A 13,827-nucleotide genomic window follows, 5' to 3' on the forward strand; every position below is an offset into this window, starting at 1 on the left:
TAGTCGCGACACTAAACTGACATCATACCTATCCCAAATTCCAAGTCCGCAGACAACGTCAGTGTCACAGTGTCGGTTGGTTGTTTGACGACTTTTGGGACAGGCTTTGGGAGGGAAAAGGTGGGCAAGCCCCCTTCTAAGTGGTTACACGGCTATAAAGCTTTTTGAAGCTGTCATGCGCCTGCCTTCGCTGCCGGGATTTTTTCTGTTTCTGTAGCTCGTTGACCGAGGGATTGAACCTTCGCCTCTTGTGACATAGGTGAAGCGGACTGTCGTTCTCATTTTTGTCCCAGCTGAAATTCGAAGTGAACGCTTTTTGAAGTTGGCCGTCGTCGTTCCGATAATACGTTTTGCAAGCTCTGCAAGTTTGGAAGTTGAAATCTAAAGTTTGGTGGTGCGCGTAAAATCGTTTTAGAATATTATTGCTTCGTTTGGTAGGTTGTGTAATAAATTTAAACTTCTCAAATACTTCTCCGTCAGTTTTGTTTCAGCAAACTTTGCTGAAGTTTGCACGCTAGGCCTGACTCCCAGCCCAAGCCCTAAGACATTTTAACCAACCAATTTGGGGACTTTCTTTTAAGAAATAATCTGTTTTAAAGTTCCCTTAACGTCCAAAAGTTTGCCCCAGCAGACAGGTTTCTGCTTGATAAATATTGCAGAAGTTTGCTTGAGTTGCCAACTTGAGTAGGTAGAAGTTTTAGTTTTCGTTTTAGGCTCAAGGAGCAGATTAATTTTTCGTTTAACTTTTTCTCGTTTATTTTCTCACAGGCAACTTAAGCCAGTTTTTTTTTTGTTTTTTGTAAATTCGGACTCTGTCCCTAGCTCAAGCTAACCTTTGTCTGTTTCAGGTTAACTCTTGTACCTTAACTCTGTAGGTAAGCGGGGTGACTACTTAGTTTACTAGTTGTCTAGTTAAGTAGCTAGTAGAGTGTCAAGTAGTTATTGCCCACAGAGTCAAGTCAAAATTAAAGGTTCTCCACAAACTCCCCTGGCTAGAGTGGTGATTATACTAAGTGTGGTGTCTGGTAACCCGCAGAGGTGGGGATAACTGTCAGAAATGCCCAGCTGTTATTTGCCCAGCAGCTGCGTTACGATAACTGTTTAAAATAACGGTTATCAAATAACTCTCAGCCGAGCTGTGCGTGCAGTACTGGCAACTGGCAAGAAACTCAGGCTGCCCGATAACCGTCGCCGCTAGGCAGTTATTGGATAACTCCAGTTGTCGATCAGCCGTATGGCTATCTACTGCGCCACAGTTGTTACGCGGCAGTTTGAGAGACGGTTACCGTCGCTGCCTCTCAGTTATTTTAATAACTCCAGTTGTCGATCAGCCGTATGCGTATGGCTGCCTGTGCCTACTACTGGATAACCGTCGCTGCCTCGCAGTTATTTTAATAACTCCAGTTGTCGATCAGCCGTATGGCTGCATGTGCCTATTGGATAACCGTCGCTACCACACCACGCAGTTATTTAATAACTCTAGTTGTTAGGCAGCCGTGTACCCCTTGTATGTGTTTGCTGCGCTACAGCAACAGTCTTGAGTGGCAATAACCATTACTTTCATGAGATTATTAAACAAATCCGATATTATATACAGCCAAGTAGTTATCTTATTTGCTACAAAATGTTAGTTAATGTCAAAAATACACAAATAAAAATATTTTCAACCGATTGGCAAACGCTCCGTTACTAAAAATAATAAAATGCACAGCAGAGCAGACGGTTATTTTGACGGTTATCGATAACTCCTAATTTTCGATAACAGCTGTTGCCGATAACAGTTATCGTCCAATTACCGTTATTAAATAACGGCTGCGTTATTTTCTCCCCACCTCTAGAACCCGCTATGTTCGTCCCGAGCTCCGATTACCAAGGCTGTAAATCTGACGCCTCACTACAGTAAATCATCGCCAAAAAAGAGGTAAAACTCAAGGTAAATCATCACTATGGTAAAATGCTTTAAAGTTAATTCATCAAATTTAAATCAGTACAGATAGCTATCACTTCAAACAAAGCCTATGCCTATAAAAAATGGGATCCCCCAGAATTAGCCTCGTAAATCAAACACCAAACTAACTAGCCTAGATTTAAAGGTAAAACTTTATTTAACATTTATAACTTACTCTCCATAAGCTCCTTCTCCAAGGGTGTGCATAATAGTCCAGTCACTTACAAAATCCATTTCTGGTACTGAACACAAGTTTCATGCAGTAAATAAGCAATGTTCAGGTATTATCCTGAAAAATAACAATAAAAACCAAATTAAGATGACTATTATTCATTTCTTATTACGCAGGTAAACAAAACATAATTTGTAGGCCCTAACTGTAGAGCTCTCCATTTCTAGAAGAAACTGATTTGTCAAATAAATTTCACAGTTACTTTAGGATGGGGGGGGGGGGGGGGGTACTTGCAGTCATTATTTAGTACTGTATTAAGTTTCTTAAAATATGTTTATTTTCTTCTTCACCACTTAAAATTTCAGGGTGGCTAGTGAAATCACATTGAAAAATTCCCTGAAGATTCCATGATTTTTTGAAACTTTCCCTGATCGACAAATTCAAAATTACAATTTTAAGCAAAAGGACTAATCTTTTGCTGAAGAATATCTTATGTTTGTTTTTATGAAAAACATACATAAAATCTATAGATACAGGCTAGCTTATATTCAAAATTTGCAACTTACCTTAATAAAATTAGTTTGATAAGATGATACGCAGTTTATAGCAAAATTTAATTTGTACAAAAATACAAAATTTAGTTGTACATACATATTTCTTAGTTTTCACCCAGATGGCACATGTACTCTCACCAGATCGACCTTTCCTAACAATTATTAAAATTATTTAATAACTTCTTGATCAGCATTGTACGTGTTATTAAATTTACGGAAAGTAAATAAAAGAAACGTCTTATAACACTTAAAACATATATTTACCGCTTATACTGTTACTCACAAGATGGTAAATATACAAAAAGATGGTAAGTGTTGATCGATTTATTATTCTATTATTTATATAATAATTCTATATAATATCCTATCCTAGGAACAAGGAGAGATATTAAGTTGATCAATGAACAAATACATTTTGATTCCAGTTGTACTTATAAAAATGTATTGGCCGGTGCTTCCGGTAGCCAATAGGGTATAAGTAGGGACGCCATTAAGATTCTTGTCATTCGCCTATTGGGTCTGATGATGATTGGAGTGTCCAATCGGAATCGATCACCACTTACCATCTTTTTTGTATATTTACCGTCTTGTGAGTAACAGTATAAGCGTAAATATATGTTTTAAGTGTTATAAGACGTTTCTTTTATTTACTTAAAACTAAAATTATTTTAAACCTTTTACAATTTTCGACTTATGACAAAATTCTCTGACTTTTCCATGACTTTTCCAAAAGTTTAATATTCCTGACATTTCCAGGTTTTCCAGGTCACTAGCCACCCTCAAAAATACAAAACCGGCTAAAAAAATTAGGCCTATGTTTTGAACGTGGTGTAATGCGTCCTTAGGCCTGCTCTATCATTAAATATTGATGATGACTTTTTGAGGATTGATTAATGACAAAGAAATAATTTATTTGTCATTAATCAATCCTCAAAAAGTCATCCTTAATATTTAATGATATAGCAGGCCTAAGGATGCATTACTTCAATATAATTTTTGAGCTGTTTCACGACATCCAATATACAGACTGTCCCAAAAGTCCCGGACCGGTTTAATATTTTCTAAACGACAACAGATAAATCAATAAGATTTTGCACATCAACACCACACTTAAAATTCTACTTTTTTAAGGAACTATCAATGTTCTGTCATATCATGGGGACGTCCCACGAGGAGTCAGAAGGAAATCTTAAATAGTAGCATAGGTCAATATGCACATCAGTTTAAAGGGCTTAGCTAGCAGAGTTCAATGCCGGAAACCGCGCCTCGAAAGGATCACCCGTTACAAAATGGCGGCCGTTCAAAGATTTCTTGAACCTGCCATTTTGAATCTTTGAACGACTGCCATTTTTTACTCAGGCGTTCTTTTGAGCTTGAATTTACGGCATTGTAATCTACTAGTGAAGACCTTTAATTTGATGTGCATATCGACCTATGCTTACGTAAAAAAACTTTTTCCGATTCCTAGGGCTGTGCCCCCAAATGCAAATTAAATGAATCTTTGAACCACTGTCATTCTTGACTTGGTTGTCTGTTTGAGTTCAAATTTGCAGCATTATATTCTGCTAGTAAAGACCTTTAATTTGATGTACATGTCAACCTATGCTTCTATTTAAGATTTCCTTCTGACTCCTTGCGGGACGTCCCCATGATGTGACAGAACATTTATATTTCCATAAAAAAGTAGATTTTTAGGTATGGTGTTGATGTACCAAATCTTATTGATTTATCTGTTGTCGTTTAGAAAATATTAAACCGGTCCGGGACTTTTGGGACAGTCTGTATAATAAAATAGCTTTACGTATTAATATATATATATATAGATTTGACTGTTGCACAACATCCAAATCTCACCATGTCCAAAAGTACAGTACCTACTCAAGTTCTTAAGTGCAATAAATCTAGTAAGATATAATTTTAGTGGAATATATTCAGTGCACTAGAATGTGTTGTGTATTGAAGATGATGTTTAGATGGAATGATCCAAATCAATATTGTTTATTGTTAGTATAATGATTAGATAAGTCTGTTTTGTCTTTTGGTAATACTGTATTAAGGAAGTCATATTGTTCTTATCATGATAAAAAATGCATTTAACCCTTTTAAAAATTTATAAAAAATAAATATTTTTCCTCAAAATATTTACAAGCGTTAGACAAACATTATAATATACGGATCAATCAATTCCTTAGCGAGTGTTGGACGTATAGGATAGGCCTATATAAATTACGCCAGAACAATTATGGTCATAAAACTTAAGTTGTCTAAGCTTAATCAACTTAACCGTCGTAGAAAAACATTGAAACTTCAAATCAATTTTCAACCCCAACAAAATTATTGATCGTAGTGAGTAGAGCTTTGCCTTACAGCCACGCTCGGGAAGGGTAATAGGCCTGAGTGTTTTGAGCAAAACATTGCTGGGTGTTAAAGTGGCCTAATGCACTATTTTGTCTCTGCAGTTACCGCTGACTAACTTAGCCCACGGGTCAATCCATCTGAAGTGATCCAATGAAGGTTGCTTGACCATTTTGTATTTTCATAATTTTTTTATATGTTATTACCCTTATAATTATGACCTCAAAACAGTTTTTAAAATATTTTTATCTAGTTCCGTTTAGAAGTTGCGGCCATTTTTGTCAGGCCGCACACGGCGTTTTTGGGCTTTGCAGGCATCAGCGATAAATTAAATATCTTTTTACAGAGTAGAGCTAGAACAATGAGACTTGTACCATTATTTTCAGTGAAGTCCCCTCTATATATAAGGTCCTTTAAACATTTTCTCTAAAACAATCACTAATGCCTTAAAATATTCATCTTATTTTGAAAATACTTTTCAACAAAGTGCTTTTTTTAAAGCCTAGTTTTACAAAGAAGGAATAAAGTACCATAGCTAATGATTTTTATCCTGTAAGATATGGTAAAATACTTGCATATGTCAGAATATTAAGTCTGAATTCAGTCTCCTTAACTTTTTATAAACTACTAAAATTTAAATTTTCCAATTTTTCAAAAGTTTGAAGTGCAATATTTCTGGTGGGGCAAACTATAAAAATCCAATTTTTACATATGTGATGTGCCTATATAGTAGAAACATACAGCAAAAATTTCAATGTTGGTATTTGATCCTAAGCCGAGATATACAATTTTGAATTTAAAGGAAATTTCAACTTTTACGCCAGCTTAATCACCAGATTTAAGTGGTATAGAAAATCTATACACAATATAGTAACAATGCAATAAACTTGTTACATAATTAAAAGCTAGAATATGTACAGGAAAAAAGATCAAGGACCAAAGTGGTTATAAATGGAAATAACGTATGAAAACAAAAGCGTTTGGTTCCATCAAAGGATTTACAGTCAACGGTTCTATGTAACTTAAATGGACTGGATTTACTTAGCGTTCAAGAAGACTCATCCAGAGTGTCAGTGTCATAGCCTACATATGATATATTACAAAAACTTTGGCAGATCAAAATTTTGTGAGCTGCGGCCTAAGTGGTGCATTTTGGCTGGACCCTTAGGTACACATTCTATGCATGTGCTTGTGTACCACCAATATGTAAATTTTATGATTGATGGTGCCACTACAAAGAGTAACTGGAGACTGGAGTTAATAGTATGTGACACTAATTAGTATGACTGTATGGTTATGGGCTTTTTATTACTGTGATCATTTCTCCTCGGTCTGTTGTAACTCACTGCTTAAACTCAATACTATCTGGTTGATCCTTCTATGAATCCATCAACATTTCAAGTAGAGTTCCTGTTCCTGGACACTGTTTCCACCATACAGCCATATCTACCCATAAGTGTCAAATTCTATTAACTCCAGTTACTGTTTGTAGTTAACATTAAGTTTGGCACCATCATAATTTATTTTACATATTGGTGGTACACACATACACACAGAATGTGTACCTGAGGGTCCAGCCAAAATGCACCACTTAGGCAGCAGCTCACAACATTTTGATCTGCCAAAGTTTTAATAATGTAACATAAGTATAACACTGACACTCTGGATGAGTCGTCTTAAACGCAAAATACCGTCCATTTAAGTTACATAGAACCGTTGACTGTAAATCCTTAAGATAGAACCGAATGCTTTTGTTTTTATATTTTATTTCCATTTATAACCACTTTGGTTCTTGATAATTTTTTCTGTACATATTCTAGCTTTTAATTATGTAACAAGTTTACTATTGCATTGTTACTATATTGTGTATAGATTTTCTATACCACTTAAATCTGGTGATTAAGCTGGCGCAAAAGTTGAAATTTCCTTTAAATTCAAAATTGTATAACTCGGCTTAGGATCAAATACCAACATTAAAATTTTTGCTGTATGTTCCTACTATATAGGCGTATCACATATGTAAAAATTGGATTTTTACAGTTTGCCCCACCAGAAATATTGCACTTCAAACTTTTGAAAAATTGGAAAATTTAAATTTTTAGTAGCTTATAAAAAGTTAAGGAGACTGAATTCAGACTTAATATTCTGACATATGCAAGTATTTTACCATATCTTACAGGATAAAAATCATTAGCTATGGTACTTTATTCCTTCTTTGTAAAACTAGGCTTTAAAAAGAGCACTTTGTTGAAAAGTATTTTCAAAATAAGATGAATATTTTAAGGCATTAGTGATTGTTTTAGAGAAAATGTTTAAAGGACCTTATATAGAGGGGACTTCACTGAAAATAATGGTACAAGTCTCATTGTTCTAGCTCTATTCTGTAAAAAGATATTTAATTTATCGCTGATGCCTGCAAAGCCCAAAAACGCCGTGCGCGGTCTGACAAAAATGGCCGCAACTTCTAAACGGAACTAGATAAAAATATTTTAAAAACTGTTTTGAGGTCATAATTATAAGGGTAATAACATATAAAAAAAATTATGAAAATACAAAATGGTCGAGCAACCAAGTATTTTTTTATTGGATCACTTCAGATGGATTGACCCCCACATGTGACTTATATAATGAATGGTATAAACACCCCAAAGCAGCACTTTTAAACTTACTGCAACACTTAGTAACAAAGAATTTTTAGCGGGCTTATGCGGTGTAAGAAGTGTGTAAATTAACTGTTTTAATGAATATATGGAAATAAATAAGAGTTCAAACGCACGTATCGGTTTGAATACGCCTACAATTAATAAATTGAATAGTTTTGGTAATCCTAACTTATGCGTTCTTCCTCTCAATCGATGCACCAAATATTGACGTCACAGCTTTCGTTTAAGTAGGCCTAATGCATGACATTTTGTAGGACTTCGTATTAGTTGTGACGAGGAAGGTGATTGGACAAGACGATGAAACTGACGTTAGAAGTGAGAATGTGAGTGACAATGAAGATAACACTTCATTTGTTGTTCATTGTTTGTAACACTTTTTGTTTCAGGAAAGCTGTGAGGTACACGGAAAACAATACCGCCACGGGTTAAGTGTAAGAAATGGAAATGTGGCCCTAACTTAGCCTGTGAAAGTGAATAATTAAAAATAAAAAATAAAATTTAAAACAACTAAGTTTAGCCTAGTTCAAAATGGATAGGTTGGGCTTTTAAGTCCTCACAATCTTTCTGCAATAATGTCACACTGTCACCCATAATAATTCTGCTTTGGGGTTTGGGCCTACTTCACTGTAGCCTATATTTAATCTAACCCTTTGCGATCGGAATGAATATTTGCCGATATTTCTCAGCGATCGCGCGGCCAGCTCTACTGATTACCGCCATTAGAACGGAAGTCAGATTTTTCCCACAGCAGTTGTATCTTGCAATTATACGGCCAGCAGGGCTGGCCAACATGAAATCCGACGAACGCTCAGGCGTCCAGCAGGACTGGCCGACAACAATGTTATTGTTTGTATCCAAACTGACTGGTATGATGCCTGTAGATTGGCAGGATCGCAACATTATATTGTAAAAATAGTGGTGGAAACAACTAAAAAAAACACCAACTGACCACCTGTTGTTCTTGCTAAAGTGTGTCATAAGTTAATCATCTGTATTAGTTCAGCTTTTTTACGTGATTTTAATTAAGTTTTAGCGATTTTCTCTAGAGATTTTTGTTTATCTGTAGTTTAAATAAGGTTTTAGTGTACATTTGAGGTGATTAACCACTTGTACATTTACGTATAGGCCTACACTTTTATCATAATTAAGTTAAGCCATACTTAGAATAAAACTGATTTATCTCGTCTTTAGAAACATTTAGTAGTTAGAATGGGATTATGTTTGATTTTATTCCAGTATATATATTTTACTTAAGTAATAATGGACAATCTTTTAAGATCAGACGAATTGAGAGACTAGTTATACTGATGAATAAGATAGGCTACCACAAAAGCTATGTTAAGTGTTTTTTTGTATACCTTGTCGGTATTACGGAACTTATATAGGCTACTACTTATGTTATACTAGCAGAGTACCCGTCCTTTGTACGGGGTTGGCATATGCATTAAAATGCTTTTTGCAGTTATATGGGAGAGGACATGATTTAAGAAAATTTGGTTCTTTTAATTTATAAGGAATGCTATATAATATAACACATCTACCATAGCCATAATGTTCTGCCAGCTGCAACTAAACCAAGGAAAAAAGTTAAGTTCTCATCGTGTACCACAGCTTTTTGGTGCTAGTTGGTTCAAATTAGCTGTTGTCATAAATGCAAAAAAATAACAGGCCTAGTGCTGCATCCTGTTAAACCTTAGAGCTTTTTAATATCATAGAACCAACTCGTGCAGTAAACACAGCTGAAAATTCTTTGACATCCTTTTAGGTATGAACTAGTAGGTATGCCTGTTGCTCGAATTCAAGCAATTGCGAAGTAAGTTAAGGCGTTATTTTAAAACTAATAACAGTAATAATTTCTGATGACTTTAAAAGAGTAGACTCAAAGATTATGGAAATACTAATGATGTACATAGCAGATCGATATAACACTTCTTATAAATATCTTATCATTTTTCAAAAGCTGATCTTGTTTTAAGTGTTTTCTACAAATATTTCCTAATTAGAAGATAGATTATAGCCGCATTAAGGTAGGTAATATAAGTTAACGATTAAAAATTATAAAAAAAAACATTAGCCTATTTCTATTTCTTCTACTTGGTGGTGTTCTATGACTTTTCTATGTTTCCATCGTTTGCATAATCGGCTGTTTCAATGATTGCTCAAGAAATGCACAGTGTTAATTCAGTTTTAATTTGAGCGAATTTAACTATAGGGAAATAGCTATTACCGTAAGTGGCACACAGTAAGACCTAGGCCCGGGACCGATTAACTTTTATTTTGATGTCCCCAGAGAACCATGGAACCATTCGTTCAATAATATATATATCTATCTATCTAGCATGATCGAACCATGGGAACAGGGTTTTACGGGGGGTTTTAAGGGGTAAAAAATGGGGTTTTCTCATTTTTGACCATCAAAAACACAACATTTCCTAATTTCTCTCTAGGCCTTTTTAAGAGCTTAAAAAAACAAATAGGCTAATTTATATTAAGCTATTAATATTTTAATAAAAAAACACACTTTATTAGTTTCCTTGTAGCAGTAAACCTAGGTACTTGTGTTTAACATAAATGTTAATTGAAAGTCAATCCAGGCAAATGGAAATTCGCTTAGTCCGCAGGTTTGCTGCAGCTTTATATTGTGCATTATATGGCATTAGTACATGTAATACTTTTCAATTAAATGGCGACCATACAGTAGTATACATTATATGCGTATACGTTTGGAGCGCATTTCAGTGGCGCTAAGACATCAAAACGCTCTGAAGACAATTTAATTCAAACCCTGAAAAGAAGCTTATTTTTCAAGGTAGGATTTTCAAATTCTGCATACTTGCTTACAAATGTGTACACCTATAGTACCTAACAAAAAATAACACTTAAATATTGATCAAATATTTTGTATTCATATAGTTATCTTGGTTGAACTTAGTTTTTATTTATTTATTTATTTATTTATTTTTTACTTAAGGTTACATTTGGTAACGTAAAAAAAATCTATTCAAACCTTTATAACATATTATGCCTATATTTTTATAAAGGCAATTTTATTACAATTTTCAAAAAAAAAAGGTTTTATCGAATAACTTATTTGCAAAAAATAAAAAAGTTATAGCCTAGCCATTTTATATCCCAAGCATTGCCTTTAAGTACAAAATGGCCTCAGCATTATATGAATAATACCCCCGCCGCAGCAAACCTGCCGTCTAAGCGAATTTCCATTTGGCTGAATTGATTTTCAATTGAACTATTTAAATAACATTAGGTTTAAAGAGTACCCTACCTAGGTTTGCTGCTACAAAGAATCTAATAAAGTGTGTGTTCTAAGTAGGTAAAATAATTATTGCTTAGTATAAAATGAATATATTTGCCAAGTTTGATTAAAAGATATCCATAAACAAGCAAACTACAACATTTTACAATATATTCTCCATAAGAATAACGTGGGAATTTTAAAGTTACCATTTTTTAGTTTTCTCCGTAACCAATAACCCTACAAAAACACTTTGATATACTGAATTGTTTGTTTTTTTAAGCTCTTTAAGAAGGTTTAGAGAAAAATTGGGAAATTTTATGTTTTGAGGGTCAAAAATGAGAAAAACCAATTTTTACACCATTAAACACCCCATAAAACCCTGTTCCCATGGTCCGATCATGCTGGATCGCGAACTCATTCAAGTTTATCCCGCCCTACACCTTCAAACCAAATTTCATCAAAATCAGATAAAAATTACTCAAGTTATCGTATTCACAGACACACATATATATATATATAAATCTATATGTATATATGTATATACATATATAAAAATTTGAACAAATGGTGTTTTTGGCCTCTGGGGACATCAAAATGAAAAAGTAAATCGGTCCAGGGCCTAAGTCTTACCATGAGACCTATATGGTAATAGCTACTTCCCTATAGGAAAATTCGCTAAAAACATGCCTTGTGTGAAAGCATTAAGTCAGCCTTAAGCTAACACTTTACATTTTCAAACAAATGTAGCCTAGGCCTAATTAAGCCTACGTTTATATTCAATATTGGTTTTTGAATTAGCCTACCGTAAATAAAACAATTGTCAGTATAAAATTTAAATTTAAATGCCCTGTAACTTACTTCAAGGCTGTCTATTTTATTTCATTTTAAAATTCAAGACTAATTCCAAATTTTTCAAGACTAGTTTTTTCAACAATTAGTTATGTGTTGATACCAAAATGTATCGATTCTCAATTCTTGATACTGATACCAATTTTTTATAGTTTAACCAAATTTTTTAGGTAAAAAAAAAATCATTTTGGAAAAATAGAAAAAAAAATAAGTTTGCGCTCAATGAAATTGTATAAATTATAGGCCTATAAATATTTGAAAATAGCCACTTTGTTCTAAATTTAATGAGGATTACAAATATATAATCATATAGTGAGGTAAGTTATCAAATAAATAAGTTATGAGTGAAAAACGGATTTCAGTACATAGCGTTTAGCTAAAAATGCATAGCCTAACCATGGCTAGGAATCTGGCTGATAATTTACATCAATATCACTATACCTACTTCTTCAGGATCATCAACCAGCCCTTCAAAATCACTTAAATCTTCTTATAATGCACCACGTATATCACTACTTTTGATTTTTAACACTAAAACAATGATAAACGTAATAAAACACATCAGTCATCGGTCCGAGGATAACCAAGCTGTTTACGAATACGCACGTCAGCTGTCTGCTACAATTACGATCGGCTCGGAGAACATACAGCGCTGAGACAGACCTCTGGAGAAAGCTTAGAATATAACGGAAAGAACGATACCTAACTCGATCCAGTTCAATCCGATTCAGTCAGTCATAGAGCCTTCGCCGTAAACGATGTTCGTGCGTCGAAAAATCGACGCGTGACACTACACAAAGTGTGTAGCGCGTTGATTTTTCAACGATGGACGCTCGGAGGGTTAACTTACCAAAATCTGTAGAGTTTCTGAAAGATGTGGGAAGTTTAGGCCTACAATTGTAGGCCTAGGCTCTTGCCTGGGCCTAGGCCTACTATCTTGTAACTAGTCATAAGTTAGCCTAAGTCATATGCTACACAACGTACATCCTGAGATCTTAAGGTTTGGAAATAACAGTTACCGTAGGTGAGCTCGTGACTCATTATTCTTAAGTCACACTCCCTTGACAGAATTTAAAGTTACAGTAGGACTAACTTAACTTGGTGACCTGTAAAAAAGAACTTGGGCTTAAAGTTATAACTTAATTCAGGCCAAGTTACTTAGCCTAACTTAACTTAACTGAACTCTTTGCGATCAGAAGGCCAGCAGAAGTGGCCTCAACACAGTTGGTAGCCTGGAGGAATATCTATACTATCTCAATTCCAATACCTTATTACCTGGCGGCTTGCTCCCGACAGCTCGGAATTGTTTTCACTGAAAGCCTGCAGTGTTAAAGTTAGCAAGTGGTGTCTAGTAGTCTGGAAAAATGGGAAAGTCGCGAATTAGTAATGAGTTTAAAAATGGTCTACAAAAGTCGGTATTTAGTCTTTTTTTAAATTCGGGAATTGCCATGATTTTGCTGCGATCGCGCTAGACGATGATCACGTTTTCGTTATTGTGCAAGACAATGATCATGATGTTTCCATGACTGCGAGACGATAATGATGTCTACACGGGCGCGGGAAATGTTTGACATGTGATTGCGAACGACGAATATGATGTTTCCTGAGACCGCAGGAGACGACGATGACATTTACGCAACCGCAGGAGACAGCGATGACGTTGACGTGACTGCGGCAGTCAATGATGATGTCTTCTTGGTCGTGGAAGATTTTAATTATTATGCCGCAATTGCGGATGAAGACGATGAATTTTCTGTGACTGCGGGAGACAACGATTATGTCTACACCGCTACGGGAAATGTTTTGATATTGTTGCAATGGCAGACGACAAAGGTGACGTTTCTAAGACCGCGGGAGAACATGATGACGTTTCCGTGTTCGAGAGAGACAGTCAATGATGACTACATACCATCTAGATGACCACGCTGTCATCTTTATTGAAATTATCTGGATGTTTTTTTATTTCAATAGCTTCTCTGATTTTTCTATGGTAGTAATAGGGTTCTTTAGCGAGTACTTTAACTTTGTCA

At 35.0% G+C, this 13,827-nt stretch overlaps 2 protein-coding genes across 2 annotated transcripts in view; both read right to left on the minus strand.

Annotated features, from left to right (window-relative positions):
- Window positions 1–2,237, minus strand: part of LOC128985485 (serine/threonine-protein kinase grp-like) — a 30,836-nt gene extending 28,599 nt beyond the window's left edge. Inside the window, exon 1 of the mRNA XM_054405016.1 lies at window positions 2,124–2,237. Coding sequence (XP_054260991.1) covers window positions 2,124–2,182 — 59 coding nt within the window. The 5' untranslated portion in view covers window positions 2,183–2,237. The remainder of the gene's footprint in view (window positions 1–2,123) is intronic.
- The window catches only part of LOC128985483 (protein kinase shaggy-like), a 211,949-nt gene that overhangs the window by 188,952 nt on the left and 9,170 nt on the right, over window positions 1–13,827 (minus strand). The window lies entirely within an intron of this gene.

Source organism: Macrosteles quadrilineatus, unplaced genomic scaffold (genome assembly GCF_028750875.1).
Source record: "Macrosteles quadrilineatus isolate MER2022 unplaced genomic scaffold, UCM_ALF_1.0 Scaffold_2__2_contigs__length_208266976, whole genome shotgun sequence".
NCBI classification, from domain to species: domain Eukaryota; kingdom Metazoa; phylum Arthropoda; class Insecta; order Hemiptera; family Cicadellidae; genus Macrosteles; species Macrosteles quadrilineatus.